Source organism: Callithrix jacchus, chromosome 3, assembly GCF_049354715.1.
Source record: "Callithrix jacchus isolate 240 chromosome 3, calJac240_pri, whole genome shotgun sequence".
In the NCBI taxonomy this organism is placed as follows: Eukaryota; Metazoa; Chordata; class Mammalia; order Primates; family Cebidae; genus Callithrix; species Callithrix jacchus.
In genome coordinates, this window is record NC_133504.1 from 94,386,035 (window position 1) to 94,403,602 (window position 17,568).

General features: G+C 38.7%; 1 protein-coding gene and 1 long non-coding RNA gene across 14 annotated transcripts in view; one reads left to right on the plus strand and one right to left on the minus strand.

Moving 5' to 3' along the window:
- The window catches only part of LOC144576518 (uncharacterized), an 803,862-nt gene that overhangs the window by 747,860 nt on the left and 38,434 nt on the right, over window positions 1-17,568 (minus strand). The gene's annotated exons all lie outside the window — the stretch shown is intronic.
- The window catches only part of SLC9B1 (solute carrier family 9 member B1), an 88,424-nt gene that overhangs the window by 29,099 nt on the left and 41,757 nt on the right, over window positions 1-17,568 (plus strand). For 12 of the 13 annotated variants that reach the window (XM_054253108.2, XM_035293216.3, XM_035293221.3 and 9 more), the window contains one exon: window positions 10-151. In XM_054253108.2, the coding sequence (XP_054109083.2) occupies window positions 10-151 (142 nt within the window). Of the gene's footprint in view, window positions 1-9; window positions 152-17,568 lie in introns of those variants that run through there. The other variant, XM_054253113.2, reaches the window with a different exon arrangement.

The following is a 17,568-nucleotide window of genomic DNA, read 5'->3' on the forward strand; positions in this document are numbered from 1 at the left end:
TTACTTCAGAGTCTCATTGATCCTAATAGTATTGCACATGGAGAAACTAAAACTGTCCTATCAGACACAGAAGAAACAAAACCACAGAGAAAAGAGAAGACATACATTTCTTGTCCTCTAAGAGGAGTATTGAATGTAATTATTACAAATGGTATGTGAAATAGAAAATGTAAATGAAGAGAAAATGAGAAATATGGTTGCTAAATATTAAAACACAAGACAATTAGACATTACTTAATCGATATACTCCAGATCAGATGATCAGCTCTGTTACAGGCAATATGTAAACAAAAAGGAAATATTTTCTTGAATCTTTCAGACAAAAACAGAAAAAAAAATTGCCTAAGAGGTGTATGTTTTAGTATTTGTCATACCTTTTTATGTTAATTCTTTGGGATTAGAAGGAGCATTAAGGTTTTAATTAAAACCTACTTTGACATTTAGTTTTAAGTTAGCTGGAAAGAACATTATAATCTTGGAAATATTATGTTTCTTATTAAAATTGGGCCCTAAGTTTTAAAACAACTACAACCTTGTGAAAAGTTGAATGACACTTGATTTTTCACTAAAATTTTAAAGCATATTGTCATCAACAAATACTTATAAAGAGGTTTTCTTTTGTGTGTGTGTGTGTGTGTTTTTTAAGTATTCTGTTTTATTAAACCTATAAGAGAAAGAGATTTGGGCTTCCAGAAGCCTACAGAATTTTGTTCCCTATAGAAAACAAAAAATTCATTGAAAATGATAAACGATAAGTAACTGAAGTTTTAAATTTTTATTTTCTTATTTACTGCTTGGTAACTTTAAACTTTTGAAAACAAATTTTATTCATTGATTTTTTTTCATTAGTAAGGGCTGCTTTTACATTTTCATCAATATATTCAAATATTGAATATATTTTTCAAAATTTTCTGATCAAAATTTTCTGTGAACTTGAATAGTCCTCTTCTGCCAGTGTAAGTGATTGGACTCCTTTGTAAATATACATATGTTCCCATGACGTGGTCTATTTAGAAGGCAATTTCTACAGAGCAGTTGTTAAGAGTAGGGCCAGGTCCTGCAGCAGAGAGGAACATGTATTCATTACCAAATATTATACACTGAGTGTGGAGTACAGTTTGCTCAGGAACTAGTTGAGGATTTCTAGAACATCAGTACTAAAACTTTAGGCTTAGTTAACTCCTTTCCCCCTTTGTTTTCTTTCATTTTTGATTTTCAGTTTGGGAGACATTTATAGGAAAAGGAGATTTTCTTTTTTTCTATTTGGGGGTGCCTATTCTTGCACTCTCTTTTTAAAAATCAATCTCTCTCTCTCTCTCTCTCTCTCTCTCTCTCTCTCTCTCTCTCTACCAACTCCCTACATACTCGCTGTCTCCTTTATACAAAAAATATAGAATTTCTCTGGGTATGCTTAGAAGATGTCAATGTTAGGAATCTCACTCTGTCACATCATGGAATAAGTAATATACAACTATCTGTAAACAGATAGTTTCTTTTTTTTGTAATTTTTTTATTATTGTACTTTAGGATTTGGGGTACATGTGCAGATTATGCAGGATTGTTGCATAGGTACACACATGGCAATGTAGTTTGCTGCCTCCACCCCCCCTCACCTACATCTGGCTTTTCTCCCCATGTTATCCCTCCCCGACCTCCCCATCCCCCTTCTGTCCCTCCCTTGCCCCCTCAACAGACCCCAATGTGTGATGCTCACCTCCCTGTTTATATGTGTTCTCTTTGTTCAACACCCACCTATGAGTGAAAACATGCGGTGTTTGATTTTCTGTTCTTGTATCAGTTTGCTGAGAATGATGGTTTCCAGATTCATCCATGTCCCTACAAAGGACACAAACTCATCATTTTTTATGCCTGCATAGTATTCCATGGTGTATATATGCCACATTTTCCCTATCCAGTCTATCATCGATGGGCATTTGAGTTGGTTCCACATCTTTGCAATTGTAAACAGTGCCTCAATGAACATATATGTGCATGTGTCTTTATAATAGAATGATTTATAATCCTTTGGATATATACCCAGTAATGGGATTGCTGGGTCAAATGGAATTTCTAGTTCTAGGTCCTTGAGGAAGCACCACACAGTCTTCCACAACGGTTGAACTAGTTTACACTCCCCCAACAGTGTAAAAGTGTTCCTGTTTCTCCACATCCTCTCCAGCATCTGTTGTCTCCAGATTTTTTAATGATTGCCATTCTAACTGGCATGAGGTAGTATCTCAATGCGGTTTTGATTTGCATTTCTCTAATGACCAGTGACAATGAGCATTTTTTCATATGTTTGTTGGCCTCATGTATGTCTTCTTTTGTAAAGTGTCTGTTCATATCCTTCTCCCAATTTTGAATGGTGTGTTTGTTTTTTTCTTGTAAATCTGTTTTAGTTCTTTGTAGATTCTGGATATTAGCCCTTTGTCAGATGGGGAGATTGCAAAAATTTTTTGCCATGTTGTACAAGCTGGTCTCAAACTCCTGGGCTCAAGTGATCCTCCTACTTTGGTCTCCCAAAGTGCTGGAATGACAGGCATGAGCAACCACATCTGGCCTAATATAAGTTCTTTATCAGAAATATATTTGGCAATATTTTCTCACAGTCTATAGCTTTTCTTTCATTTATTTAAAAAATATTTGAAAAGCAAAGATTTCATCATTTTGATGAAGTTCAGTTTATCAGTTTTTCTTTTATGGATCTTGTTTTTGATATCATATCTAAGAAACCTTTGCTTAGTCAAAGGTTATAAATACTTTCTCCTATTTTTTTTCCTAGAAGTTTTACAGTTTTAGCTCATACTGTTAGGTCTATGATCCATTTTAGTTAATTTTCATGTATGAGCTAAGGATCTAGGTTTAATTTGTAAATGAATAACAGTTCTTACAGAATCATTTTGAAAGAACATGTTTTTCCTATTGAATTGTCTTAGTATCTTTGATGAAAATCAATTGACTATTTATGTGGGTTGGATTCTGAACTCCACTTAGTCCCATTGATTTATCTATCTTAATGCAGATGCTACACTGTTTTGACTACTGTTGCTTTACACTAAATTTTAAAATAAGGCAGTGCTAAGTATTCTAGCTTCATTTTTACTTAACAAGATTGTTTTGGCTATTCTAGGTATTTTTATATTTCTACATAATTTTAGAATCAGCTTGTCAATTTTTACAGTAATATTTCTAGACTTCTGGCAGGAATTGAAGTTAATTTGTAGATCAACTGACATCTTACAATACTGAGTCATCTAATCCATGAGCATGATATATCTCTCTATTTATTTAGGCATTTATCTGAGTGATGATTTTTAGTTTTCACTGCACAGATTTGCCCTTATTTTGTTAAATTTATTCCTAATTATTCTATTATTGCTATAGTTTGAGTCTCCTTGTCAAATTCATTTTGGAATGCTTAAAAGGTGGGGCTTAATAGGAAGTGTTCGGGTCTTGGGAGCTCTTCCTTTGTGGCAGCTTGGTACTATTCTTACACTAGTGAGTGAGACTACATTAGTTCTCTCAGGAATGGATTAGTTACCATGAGAATGAGTTGCTATATAGTAAGGTCATGCCTCATGCTTGGCCTTTTGGTACATGCCTATTCCCCTTTGATCTTCTTCTAAAATGTTGTGACTCAACACTAAAGCCTTCACCAGAGGCCAAGCCGATGCCAGTGTCATGCTTTTCAAACTGCAGAACTGCAAGCCAAATATACCTCTTTATAAATTACTCAGTCTCAGGTATTCTGTCATAGCAACACAGACTAAAACAGAAAATTGGTACTGACAGTGGGATGTTGCTATATAGATACTTGAAAATGTAGACTCATCACTGAAACTGGATAATGGACAGAGATTGGAAAAGTTTGGAGGAGCAGACTCTAGGAAAAGCCTGTATTGCCATAAACAGAGCATTAAGGATAATTTTGGTGAGGAATCAGAAGACAACAAAAAGACAAGAGAAAGTTTAGAATTTCTTATTATTTCTTGGTGGAAAATGATAAATACAGAACAGGATAAAATTAAAGACCACCAAAGAAAACCAAGACCCAAGGCAAATTCCTTCTAGCTATGAGCCTGTAAAATAAAAAACAAATTATTTACTTCCAAGATATAATGGTGGAATAGTCATATGGCAGACAGTCCCATTCCAAAAGGAAGAAACAGGCAAAAAGAAGAAAGAGGTGACAGGCCTTGAGCAAGTTCAAAACTCAGCAGGGCAGACATTAAATCTGAAAGCTCCAGAATAATCCTCCATTCCATGTTCTACATCCTGGGCACAGTGGAGAGTTTTATCCTTAAAGCCTTGGGCAGCCTCACCTCCATTGCTTTGTTGGGTACAAGCACATGGCTGCTCTCACTGGTTGGAGTTGGAGCTTGTGGCTTTTCCAGGCTGAGGCTGTATGGGGGTAATGGCTCTATAGTTCTAAAGTCCCAGTGGTGGTCCACTTCCATGTATTCACTAGGCATTGCCCTTGTGGGGACGATTTGTGGCAGCTTCAGCTATACATTTCTGCTCAGCATTACCCTAGGGGAGGCACCCTGCAGAAGCCCTGCCCCTGCAATGAGTCTCTACCTGGTAGATCATAATTAAAATCCAGTACATAAAAGGCTCTCTAATAAAATAAATCACACGTCTTAGGCACACAAAATTTTGGGGTACTAACAAAAAACATTTCAATACTCATTTTACCTGGGAAATGCCTCAGGTCAAAGTGCTGTAATTTCTTTAACTGGGGGTGCAGACATCCCTTGTGTTCAATTTCAGATGGGTGCTTCTATCCCCAAGCTCAAGTCCCCATTAAAATGTGTACTACAAAATTTAAACCAATTTAACACACAACCTTTTTAAAAAAGGCAGCTCATCTTTCTCCACTCATCAGCATGGCCAAATTACCCCCTGCCAAGTAAAAAAACCTGGCTTCCAAAAAAAGTATAAATCATAACACTATTCTTCAATTAAACCTGTATTGTAAAAGCAAAAGTAAATAGTTTAAGGTGCCTTATGTGCAACTTTTCTTTTCCCTAGGAAATATGCCTCAGCTCTGTCAGGCCTCTACCCCATACCCTATTCAGCCCTCCTCAAAACTACCTCCACATGTAAAACTCCCTGCAGCAACTTCCTCCACCAATGCCAACCAGGGCTCCTCAGCTCCTGTACCCCAGCAAAAGCCAAGAAGGGCCAAAATGGTCAGTACATCTCAGGCTACCAAAATGCCCCAACTCTGCCCTCTACAAAACCATAAAGTCACAAATAATCCTGCCACTAAAACCCCAAATGTCCTTGGCTCGTAAACTCTATCATAAACCTGTAAATCAACCTGTACCCCTAAAAGGCTCTTCTCTAAAGAAAACCTCAACTTCAGCGGCCCTTATTTGCCTCATTTCCGCAAAAAGTAATTAACAAAAAAATCAACGCCCATGTTCCAACAAAAGTTGGGCTTTCCTGTTCAAAGTGGGGGAATAAGGAAATGTGTTCTCTTTCCAGAACCACAAGGGGGCATAGTTTTAAGGGCAAAAACTTCCCAGCACCATGCCCCGCTCCCATCTCTCTCCATCTGAGAAATTTAATGGTTTATATTTAAATTTTGAGGGTGTGGGAAAAAACTAAAAGTCAATCACTCCAGTAAAAGTTCTAAAAAACTCCTTTCATTAGCCCAGGGTCTTAAAAAAGGTGGGAGTTAAATCCCCTTCTTCCAAACCCCTTTAAACTCCATGTTTGGACCCCTTCCACAAACACTTCCTTCATAAAAGCCATCTTTCTCTCTCCTAAATGTCCCTTCTAAAGTCCCCTTCCACACTCTCGTGAAAGCCTGTCTTCCCCTCCTAAACTTCATCTCTCTCTATTTCCTTCCACTCAGTGTAAAAGCTGCTTTCCTTTCCTAAATTCCATCTTTCTAAATTCTCTCAGTGTAAAAGTTAGCTGTTTCTTTCTTTCTCCTTCTTCAGTTTCTCTCTCTCTAAATAAATCACTTTCTACAAACACTTTTAAGTTCGGCATTTACTGCGCACTGCACCATGGTCCCCTCTCTTATTCTTAAAAAGACAAAAAAATGAAAACCTAAAAAAAATTCCTCTCAGGGAAGCTAAGGGCACCCTAAACCCCAATATAACACCACTACATACATGTTTTCTGGTGGGTTTTAATGTAGATATTATTTATTATTCTTTTTTCCTGACACTGGTTCTTCTCAAATTATCTGTGATGAAGAAGCAGATGTGTTTTTTTGTTTTGTATAGTTTTCCTTTATTTTTTTTTAACTTTTATTTTGGGTTCAGGGGTACATGTTCAGATTTGTTACATAGGTAAACTTGTGTCATGTGGGTATGTTGTACAGATTATTTTGTCACCTAGGTACTAAGCCTATCTAGTAGTAGGCTAGTGCCCAATTGTTTTTGCTTTTAATTTCCTATTCGATGTAGTCTGATACTTACTTTTCATAAGGTACAGTGTCAAATTGCTATAGAAGTTTGTAATCACTTTCCATTTCTGTATTTGTCTTGTCACTGAGAACAAATCCTTAGCATCACCCAAGCGGGCCCCTGACCATTAGCACAGAAGAGTGTCCTGCCAGCTCCTTGCTTCTTGTTAGCATTCTCACTAGACAAGTGCCTGAACCACCCCCTTCTCTTGGCTATTGATATTCACGCAAAATCTCAATGCAAAAAGAGAATCCACAATGTAATTAGAGAAGAGAAAGTGTTCTTTCCCATATATCCTAAAATATCTTTCCTCAAAATATCTAAAATTCTATTACGAGAAATGTTCTGATTTTCCTAGAATGCAAGAATTGCTGGAAGAATATCTTACAGATTGCAATGCTCTTTCGTGCTTACTACTTCATTTTATTGTAACAAAACCTAGTTATGTTGGCAGGAGAAAATTTTTTACCTCCATTATATAGACAATAAAACTGACTTACAGGTTTTAATAAAAAGATGTATTGTACTTACAATTGTGTTTTCTTCTTTCACCCATAATTACCATTTCCATGTATATCCTATCCTTTTACATTAAACCTGCTTGTTATCTAAAGTGTGTTTCTTGTGGGCACCATATAGTTGAATCTTGTTTGTTTTAAATCGTGTATTTTGCCTTTGATTTTAGTTCACTAGTTCATTAGTTGTAAAATCAACAGTTGCCTTTGATTTTTGTTCATTCACTTTTAACATAATTATTGATATGATTGGACTTGAATTTAACATTTTCTTTTTTTTCTTTTTTTTCTTTTTTTTTTTAGTGGTTGCATTTCTCCTGGTCCCCTCTCACTTGGATATTCTACTCTACTCACTTCCTGTAGCAACATCTGCAACCTGAAAAACAGCCCTGTTTCCTTTATCCTCCAAAGTACTATTAACATAAGCTAGTTACATAGATAGAACTTTATTGAAGGTTTAGAACAACTGAGAAGGATTGTGTACTGACCATGTTTCTAGCTGTGTGAACTTGATGCTGTCATTTTGCCCTATGTGCGTATGATGAGCGTGCCTCGTTTGGGGCATAACATGCCTGAGTCACCCTACCTGGGCCTCCTGCCTTCCTCATTGCCCCTGCCCCCTTCTTCTTGAGAACTATGAATAATTAACTATCTTTCAGTGCAATCATTTCCCGATCTGTTGTCCTTACTATACCTCCGATTTTCTATTAATGTATTTTATTTTAGAACAGACCACAACAGAGCACAGAACAGGAACCAACTTATAACTTTTGTGTGTGTGTGTGTGTGTGCAGCAGTTTCTTTGTCTCTTTCTTTTTCCTTTTTTTTTTTTTTGAAAGAAAGAACGAGAAAGAGAAAGGGAGAGAGAGAACAGGAGTCTTGTTCTATTGCCCAGGCTGGAATGCAGTCTAAAAATAGGTATTAAAAACCTCTTTTATGCCGATAATTGTGCTCAACAGCGGAGACAGGAAGGAATAAGAAAATAACAAACAGCCAACCAATATTTCATTTAAGTCTGTGAAATGCTATGCAAATGCTGAAGAGTGATTTACTTCCAATTATGTGGTTACTTTCAAAATAGGTGTAATGTGATATTGAGAAAAATGTATGTTCTGTAGACCTGGGGTGAAGAATTCTATAAATATTCGCTGAGTTTACTTGTTCCAGGTCTGAGTTCAAATCATAGATGTTCCTGTTAATTTTCTATCTCATTGAACCGTCGAATATTAACAATGTGGTGTCAAAGTCTCCTGCTATTATTGTGTGGGAGTCCACGTCTCTTTATAAGTCATTAAGAACTTGTCTTATGTATCTGGGTGTTCCTATATTGGGTGCATATATATTTATGATCATTGACTCCTGTTGTTGCATTGATCCTTTTACCATTATGTAATGTCCTTCTTTGTTTCTTTTAGTCTTTGTTACTATTAAAGTCTATTTTGTCAGAAACGAAAGTTACAACTGCTGTTTTTGTTTTTTTGTTTTTTTGGGTTTTTTTTTTTTGCTCTCCATTTGATTGATAAGTCGTCCACCAACCCTTTGTTTTGAGTCTTTGTGTGTTCTTGCTTAAAAAATGGATCTGGATACAGCGTACCGATTGGTTTTGACTTTTTATTCAATTTGCCTGTCTGTGTCTTTGATTGGGGCATTTAATCCATTTAAATTTAAGATTAATATTGATATTTGTGAGCTTAATATTGTCATTTAATTCTAGCTGGCTATTTTGCCCATTAGTTGGTATAGATTCTTCATTATGGAGATACTCTTTACCTTTTGGTAAGCTTTTGGGATGACTGATACTGGTTGTTCCTTTCTGTGTATAGTGCTTCTTTCAGAAGCTCTTGTAAAGCAGGCCTGGTGGTGATGAAATCTCTGAGTGCTTGCTTGCTCACAAAAAATTTTATTTTTCCTTCATTTATAAAGCTTAGTTTGGCTGGATATGAGATTCTGGGTTGAAAATTCTTTTCTTTGAGGATGTTGAATATTGACCCCCACTCTCTTCTAGTTTGTAGGCTTTCTGATGAGAGATCTGCTGTAAGTCTGATAGGCTTCCCTTTATGGGTAACCTGACCTTTCTCTCTAGCTGCCCTTAGAATTTTCTCCTTTATTTCAACCCTGGCGAATCTAACAATTATGTGTCTTGGGGTTGCTCTACTTGAGGAATATCTTTGTGGTATTCTCTGTATTACCTGGAGTTGAGTATTGTCCTGTGTTACTAGGTTAGGAAAGTTTTCCTGAATAATATCCTGAAGAATATTTTCCAGCTTGGATTCATTCTCTTCATGACATTCAGGTACACCTATCAAATGTAAATTAGGTCTTTTCACATAGTCCCATATTTCTTGGATACATTGCTCATTCCTTTTTACTCTTTCTTCTCTAATCTTGTCTTCTTGTTTCATTTCATTCAGTTGGTCTTCGACCTCTGATATTCTTACTTCTGATTGATCAATTTGACTGTTAAAACCTGTGCATACTTCGTGGAGTTCTCGTATTGTATTCTTCAGTTCCACTAATTCACTTCTATTCCTCTCTATTCTCATTAGGATTTCATCAAACCTTTTTTCAAGGTTCTTAGTTTCTTTACATTGGGCTAGAACATGTTCTTTTAACTCACAGAAGTTTCTTATTATCCACCTTCTGAAGCCTAATTCTGTTAATGGAACACACTCGTTCTCCATCAGGCCTTGTTCCCTTGTTGATGAGGCACTGTGATCCCCTGTAGAGGGAGAGGACTTTTGGGTATGCTCAGCCTTTATATTCTGGTTTCTTCCATCATTGTAAATTTATCCACCTGTCCTCTTTGTAATTACCAACTTTCAAATTAGGTCTCTGAATGGATGTCCAACTTGTTGATTCCCAGCACCGGAATCTGAGCAACCCACTGCACCGGCTAAAACAGTGGCGTTAAGATTAATGGTGCTTTTCTGCCCAGAATCTCCAGTCTGCCTTCCTTCTTGAGTCCCTTTTTCAATCACCTGAATAGGCAACTCTGCTTTCCCAGAGCTCCAAACGTCAACCAAAAGGGGATCCAGTCCCATTTACTCTGCACCAAGAACCACCACACTGGGGCACCAGCAAAACCGCCGCGCCGGCCACAAGAGTCACGCTGGCGACCCGTGGGGCTCCTCCACTGGGAATCTCCTGGTCTGTGAGCCACAAAAATTTGTCTGAAAGTGTAGCATCCTCTCGTTCTTTGCGCTTTCACTGGGAGCTACATTCCTGAGCTGCTAGTAATCAGCCATCTTGGATGTCTCTCAAATTTAACATTTTCTTAATTGTTTTCTATGTGCCATGTCTGTTTGTTTTTCTGTTCTTACATTACTGCTTCTTTTGTGTTAACCCAGTATTTCTAGTACCCTATTTTAATTTTTTTGTGATTTTTTGCTATATTTTTAAGCTTTTTGTTATAGTGGTTTCTCTGGGGCTTATTTTTTATTGCATTTCAGGTTTTGGGGTACATGTGAAGAACATGCAAGATTGTTGCATAGGTACACACATGTCAATGTTATTTGCTGACTTCCTCCTCATCACCTATTCTGGCATTTCTCCCCATGCTCTCTCTCCCAAACTCCCCACCCTCCACTGTCCCTCCCCTATACCCCCCCAACAGAACCCAGTGTGTGGTGCTCCCCTTCCTGTATCCATGTGTTCTCATTGTTCAACACCCACCTATGAGTGAGAACATGAGGTGTTTGATTTTCTGTTCTTGTGTCAGTTTACTGAGAATGATGGTTTCCAGGTTCATCTATGTCCCTACAAAGAACATGAACTCATAGTTTTTGATGGCTGCATAGTATTCCATGGTGTATATGTGCCACATTTTCCCTGTCCAGTCTATCATCGATGTGCATTTGGGTTGGTTCCAGGTCTTTGCTATTGTAAACAGTGCTATAATGAACATTTGTGTGCATGTGTCGTTATAGTAGAATGATTTATAATCCTTTACATATATACCCAGTAATGGGATTGCTGGGTCAAATGGAATTTCTATTTCTAGGTCCTTGAGGAATCGCCACACTGTCTTCCACAATGGTTGAACTAATTTACACTCCCACCAGCAGTGTAAAATTGTTCCTATTTCTCCACATCCTCTCTAGCATCTGTTGTCTCCAGATTTTTTAATGATTGCCATTCTGACTGGTGTGAAATGGTATATCAATGTAGTTTTGATTTGCATTTCTCTAATGACCAGTGATGATGAGCATTTTTTCATATGTTTGTTGGCCTCATGTATGTCTTCTTTTGTAAAGTGTCTGTTCATATCCTTCACCCACTTTTGAATGGGCTTGTTTGTTTTTTTCTTGTAGATCTCTTTTAGTTCTTTGTAGATTCTAGATATCAGCCCTGTGTCAGATGGGTAGCTTGCAAAAATTTTTTCCCATTCTGTTGGTTGCCGATTCACTCTAATGACTGCTGTTTTTTTTTTTTTGCTGCGCAGAAGCTGTGGAGTTTGATTAGTTCCCATTTGTTTATTTTGGCTTTTGTTACCAATGCTTTTGGTGTTTTGGTCATGAAGTCCTTGCCTACGCCTATGTCCTGAATGGTTTTGCCTAGGTTTTCTTTTAGGGTTTTTATGGTGTTAGGTCTTATGTTTAAGTCTTTAATCCATCTGGAGTTAATTTTAGTGTAAGGTGTTGGGAAGGGGTCCAGTTTCTGCTTTCTGCACATGGCTAGCCAGTTTTTCCAACACCATTTATTAAACAGGGACTTCTTTCCCCATTGCTTGTTTTTGTCAGGTTTGTCAGATCGGATGGTTATAGATGTGTGATGTTGCCTCTGATGCCTCTGTTCTGTTCCATTGGTCTATATCTCTCTTTTGGTACAAGTATCGTGCTGTTTTGATTGCTGTAGCCTTGTAGTATGGTTTGAAGTCTGGAAGCGTGATGCCTCCCACTTTGTTCTTTTTGCTTAGAATTGACTTGGCTATGTGGGCTCTCTTTTGGTTCCATATGAAATTTAAGGTGGTTTTTTACAGTTCTGTGAAGAAGGTCATTGGTAGCTTGATGGATAGTGCTGAATCTGTAAATTTTTTTGGGCAGTATGGCCATTTTCATGATATTGATTCTTCCTAACCACAAACATGGAATGTTTCTCCATCTGTTTGTGTACTCTCTTATTTCATTGAGCAGTAGTTTGTAGTTCTCCTTGAAGAGGTCCTTTATATCCGTGGTTAGTTGTGTTCCTGGGTATTTTATTCTCTTTGTAGCAATTATGAATGACAGTTTGTTCTTGATTTGGCTCTCTTTAAGTCTGTTATTGATGTATAGGAATGCTTGTGATTTTTGCACATTGATTTTGTATCCTGAAACTTTGCTGAAGTTGCTTATCAGTTTCAGGAGATTTTGGGCTGAGGCGATGGGGTCTTCTAGATATACAATCATGTCATCTGCAAATAAAGACAATTTAACTTCCTCCTTTCCTATTTGAATACCCTTTATTTCTTTTTCTTGCCTGATTGCTCTGGCTAGAACTTCCAGTACTATATTGAATAGGAGTGGTGAGAGAGGGCATTCTTTTTTAGTGCTAGATTTCAAAGGGAATGCTTCCAGTTTTTGCCCATTCCATATGATATTGGCTGTTGGTTTGTCGTAAATAGCTTTTATTATTTTGAGATAAGTTCCATCAATACCTACTTTATTGAGGGTTTTTAGCATAAAGGGCTGCCAAATTTTGTCAAAGGCCTTCTCTGCATCAATTGAAATAATCACGTGGTTTTTGTCTATGGTTCTGTTTATGTGGTGAATTACATTTATAGACTTGCATATGTTGATCCGGCCTTGCATTCCCGAGATGAAGCCTACTTGATCATGGTGGGTAAGCTTTTTCATGTGCCATTGCAATCAGTTTGCCAGTATTTTATTGAAGATTTTTGCATGTATGTTCATCATGGATATTGGCCTGAAGTTTTCTTTTCTTGCTGAGTCTCTGCCGGGTGTCAGTATCAGTATGACGTTGGTCTCATAAAATGATTTGGGAAGAATCCCCTGTTTTTGGATTGTTTGGAATAGTTTCAGAAGGAATGGTACCAACTCCTCTTTGTACGTCTGGTAGAATTCGGCTGTGAACCCATCTGAACCTGAGCTTTTTTGGGGTGGTAAGCTCTTAATTGCTGCCTCAACTTCAGACCTTGTTATTGACCTATTCAGGGCTTCAACTTCTTCCTGGTTTAGGCTTGGGACAATGCAGGTGTCCTGAAATTCATCCATTTATTCCAGGTTTACTAGTTTATGTGCATAGAGTTGTTTGTAATAATCTCTGATGGTGGTTTGCATTTCTGTGAAATCTCTGGTGATATCCCCTTTATTGTTTTTTATTGCATCTATTTGATTCTTCTCTCTTTTCTTTTTTATTAATCTGGCTAGTGGTCTATTTTGTTGATCTTTTTGAAAATCCGGCTTCTGGATTTATTGATTTTTTTAAGGTTTTTTTATGTCTCTATCTCCTTCAGTTCTGCTCTGATCTTAGTTATTTCTTGTCTTCTGCTAGGTTTTGAGTGTTTTTGATCTGCTTCTCTAGTTTTTTCAATATTGACGATAGGGTGTCGATTTTAGATCTTTCCTTGCTTCTCATGTGGGCATTTATTGCTACATATTTTCCTCTAAACACTGCTTTAAATGCGTCCCAGAGATTCTGGTATGTTGTGCTTCATTCTCGTTAGTTTTGAAGAACATCTTTATTTCTGCCTTCATTTCATTGTTTATCCAGTCAGCATTCAAGAGCCAGTTGTTCAGTTTCCATGTGTGGTTCTGAGTTAGTTTCTGAATTCTGAGTTCTAACTTGATTGTACTGTGATCTGAGAGACTGTTATAATTTCCATTCTTTTGTATTTGCTGAGGAGTGATTTACTTCCAATTATGTGCTCAATTTTAGAGTAGGTGTGATGTGGTGCTGAGAGGAATGTATATTCTATGAATTTGGGGTGAAGAGTTCTCTAAATGTCTGTTAGGTTTGCTTGTTCCAGGTCTGAGTTCAAGTCCTGGATATCCTTGTTAATTTTTTTGTCTCATCGATCTGTCTACTATTGACAATGGGGTGTTAAAGTCTCCTACTATTATTGTGTGGGAGTCTAAGTCTCTCTGTAAGTCATTAAGAACTTACCTTATATTCCTGGGTGATCCTATATTGGGTGCATATATATTTAGAATCATTAGCTCTTCTTGTTGCATTGATCCTTTTACCATTATGTAATGTCCTTCTTTGTCTCTTTTGATCTTTGTTGGTTTCAAGTCTATTTTATCAGAGACAAGAATTGCAACTCACACTTTTTTTTTTATTTTTATTATTTTTTTTTTTTGCTCTCCATTTGCTTGGTAAATCTTCATCCCTTTATTTTGAGCCTTTGTGTATTCTTGCATGTGAGATGGCTTTCCTGGATACAGCACACTGATGGATTTTGGCTTTTTATGCAGTTTGCCAGTCTGTGTCTTTTGATTGAGGCTTTTAGCCCATTTACATTTAGGATTAATATTGTTATGTGTGAATTTGATCCTGCCATTTTGATGCTAGCTGTCTATTTTGCCCATCACTGGATGCAGATTCTTCATTGTGTTGATGCTCTTTACCATTTGGTATATTTTTGGAGTGACTGGTACTGGTTGTTCCTTTCTATGTGTAGTGCCTCTTTCAGGAGCTGTTGTAAAGCAGGCCTGGTGGTGATGAAATCTCTGAGTACTTGCTTGTTTGTAAAGGATTTTATTTTTTCTTCACTTATGAAGCTTAATTTGGCTGGATACGAAATTCTGGGTTGAAAGTTCTTTTCTTTAAGGCTGTTAAATATTGGCCCCCACTCTCCTCTGGCTTGTAGGGTTTCTGCTGAGAGATCTGCTGTGAGTCTGATGGGCTTCCCTTTGTGGGTAACCCGACCTTTCTCTCTGGCTGCCCTTAGCATTTTCTCCTTCATTTCAACCCTGGTGAATCTGACAATTATATGCCTTTTAATTGCTCTTCTTGAGGAATATATTTCTGGTGTTCTCTGTATTTCCTGAAGTTGAATATTGGCCTGCCTTGCTAGGTTGGGGAAGTTTTCCTGGATAATATCCTGAAGAGTGTTTTCCAGCTTGGATTCATTCTCTCCGTCACATTCAGGTACACCTATCAAATGTAGATTAGGTCTTTTCACATAGTCCCATATTTCTTGGAGACTTTGTTCATTCCTTTTATCCTTTTTTCTCTAATCTTGCCTTCTCATTTTATTTCACTGAGTTGATCTTCGACCTCTGATGTCCTTTCTTCTGCTTGGTCAACTAGGCTGTTCAAACTTGTGTATGCTTTGCAACATTCTTGTGCTGTGTTCTTCAGCTCCATCAATTTCCTTATATTCCTAAGTTGTTTATTCTCGTTAGCATTTTGTCAGATCTATTTTCAAGGTTCTTAGTTTTTTTTGCATTGAGTTAGAACATGTTCTTTTAGCTCTGAGAAGTTTTTTATTACCCACCTTCTGAAGCCTGATTCTGTCAATTCATCACGCTCATTCTCCATCCAGCCTTGTTCCCTTGCTGGTGAGCAGTTGTGATCCCTTGTAGGAGGAGAGGCATTCTGGTTTGGGTGTTTTCATCCTTTTTACACTGGTTTCTTTCCATCTTTGTGAATTTATCCACCTGTCGTTTTTGTAGTTGTTGACTTTCAGATTGGGTCTGTGAGTGAACATCCAGTTTGTTGATGATGAAATTCTATCTTTCTGTTTCTTAGTTTTCCTTCTAACACTCATGCCCCTCTGATGCAGGACTGCTTAGGTCCATTTCAGGCCCTGCTTGCCTGGGGATCACCTGTAGCAGCTGCAGAACAGTAAGGGTTGCTGCCAGGTTTTATTTCTGCTATCTTTGTCCCAGAAGGATACCTGCCAGATATCAGTCTGATCTCTCCTTTATGAGGTGATTCTTTGGATATATGGGGGTCAGGGAGCTGCTTGAGGAGACAGTCTGTCCTTTATAGGAGCTCAAGTGCTGAGCTGTGAGCTCTGTTGTTTATTCAGAGTTACTGGGCAGGTAAATTTAAGAGTGCTGCAGTAGAGCTCATAAACCTCCCTTTTTTTTCCCTCCTGGTGCTCTGTCCAGGAGCACCAGGTGAACAGTAAAGGGAGTTAGGGCTTTAATTATGAGTTTCTGTTGTGCTGCTGCCTTTTTTTCAGGGCTGCCCTGCCCAGCAGGGAGGCAGCCTAGTCACTATCTGCCACAGAGGCTTTGCTGAGCTACTGTGGGCTCTGCCCAGCTGCTGTGTGAACTTTCATGCAGTCCCATTTATACGGGTATAGTTAGAATTGCCTTGGCAATGGTGGCCCACCTCTATAATGGCAGACTCTCTCTGTAATGGCAGGCTGCCTCGGCAATGACAGGCTGCCTCAGCAATGACAGACTACCTCCATAGTGGTGGACTGCCTCTGTAATGGTGGACGCCCCTCCCCCACAGAGCTGAACCATCCCAGGTCAGCTGTGCTTGCTGTGAAACTCTGAATCCAGAGCAGCCAAGCCTGATCACCTGGCTCCCTGCCTCAGAGCCCTTTTTTGTTGTTGTTGAACTGTCTACTCTGTCTCCCAGGTGTTCCAGTCACCTGTTGAAAAGGCGCCCGGATCTGTGTGATTTCCCATGCAGTGACCCACTGCGCTGGCTGAAACAGCTGCGCTGAGATTCATGGTGCTTTTTTGCCTGGGAGTCTCCTGGCCTGGCTCCCTGTTTCAGTCCCCTTTTATATCAGTTGAATGGGCAACTCTGTCTCCCAGGAGCTCCAATTGCCAGCTAAAACGGTGCCCAGACTCGTGTATTTTGTAGAGAGAACCACCGTGCCAGGGCGCCAGCCAAAATAGCCTCACTGGCCAACACAGCCGCACCTGCCAACACAGCCCCACTGGTGACCTGTGGGGCTCCTCTTCCTGGGAATCTCCTGATCTGTGGGCAATAAAAATTCATCTGGAAATGCGGCAGCCACTCACCCTCTGCACTTTCACTGTGAGCTACCATCCTGAGCTGGTCCTAATTGGCCATCTTGGATTCATCTCCTCTGGGGCTTATTTTTTAAAAGACAGTGGCATGGTCATGGCCTATTGCAGCCTCAAACTCCTGAGCTCAATCAGTCCTCCCACCTTTGCCTGTCAAGTAGCTGGGACTACAGGCATGTGCCATCACACCTGGGTAATTTTGTTTTAATTTTTTTAGAGACAGGTATATTAGTCCATCTTTGCATTGCTTTTAAATACCTGAGACTCAATAATTTATAAGAAAAGTGGTTTAATTGGCTCACGGTTCTGCAGGCTGTACAGGAAGCATAAAGGCATCTGCTTATGGGAAGGCTTCAGGAAGCTTACAATTGTGGCAGAAGGCAAAGGGGGAGCAGGCATCTTGCATAGTGAAAGCAGGAGTAAAAGAGCAAGGGGTAGTGCCACACACTTTTAAATGACAAGATCTCATAAGAACTTACTCACTGTTGCAAGGACAGCACCAAGAGGAGGGTACTGACCATTCATGAGAAATCTGCCCCCCTGATCCATTCACCTCCCAGCAGGACCCACTTCCAACATTGGAATTACAATTCAACATGAGATTTGGGCAGGGATACATATGCAAACTGTATCAACAGAGTCTCATTGTGTTGCTTGGGCTAGTCTCAAACTCTTAGCCTCAAGCAATATCTC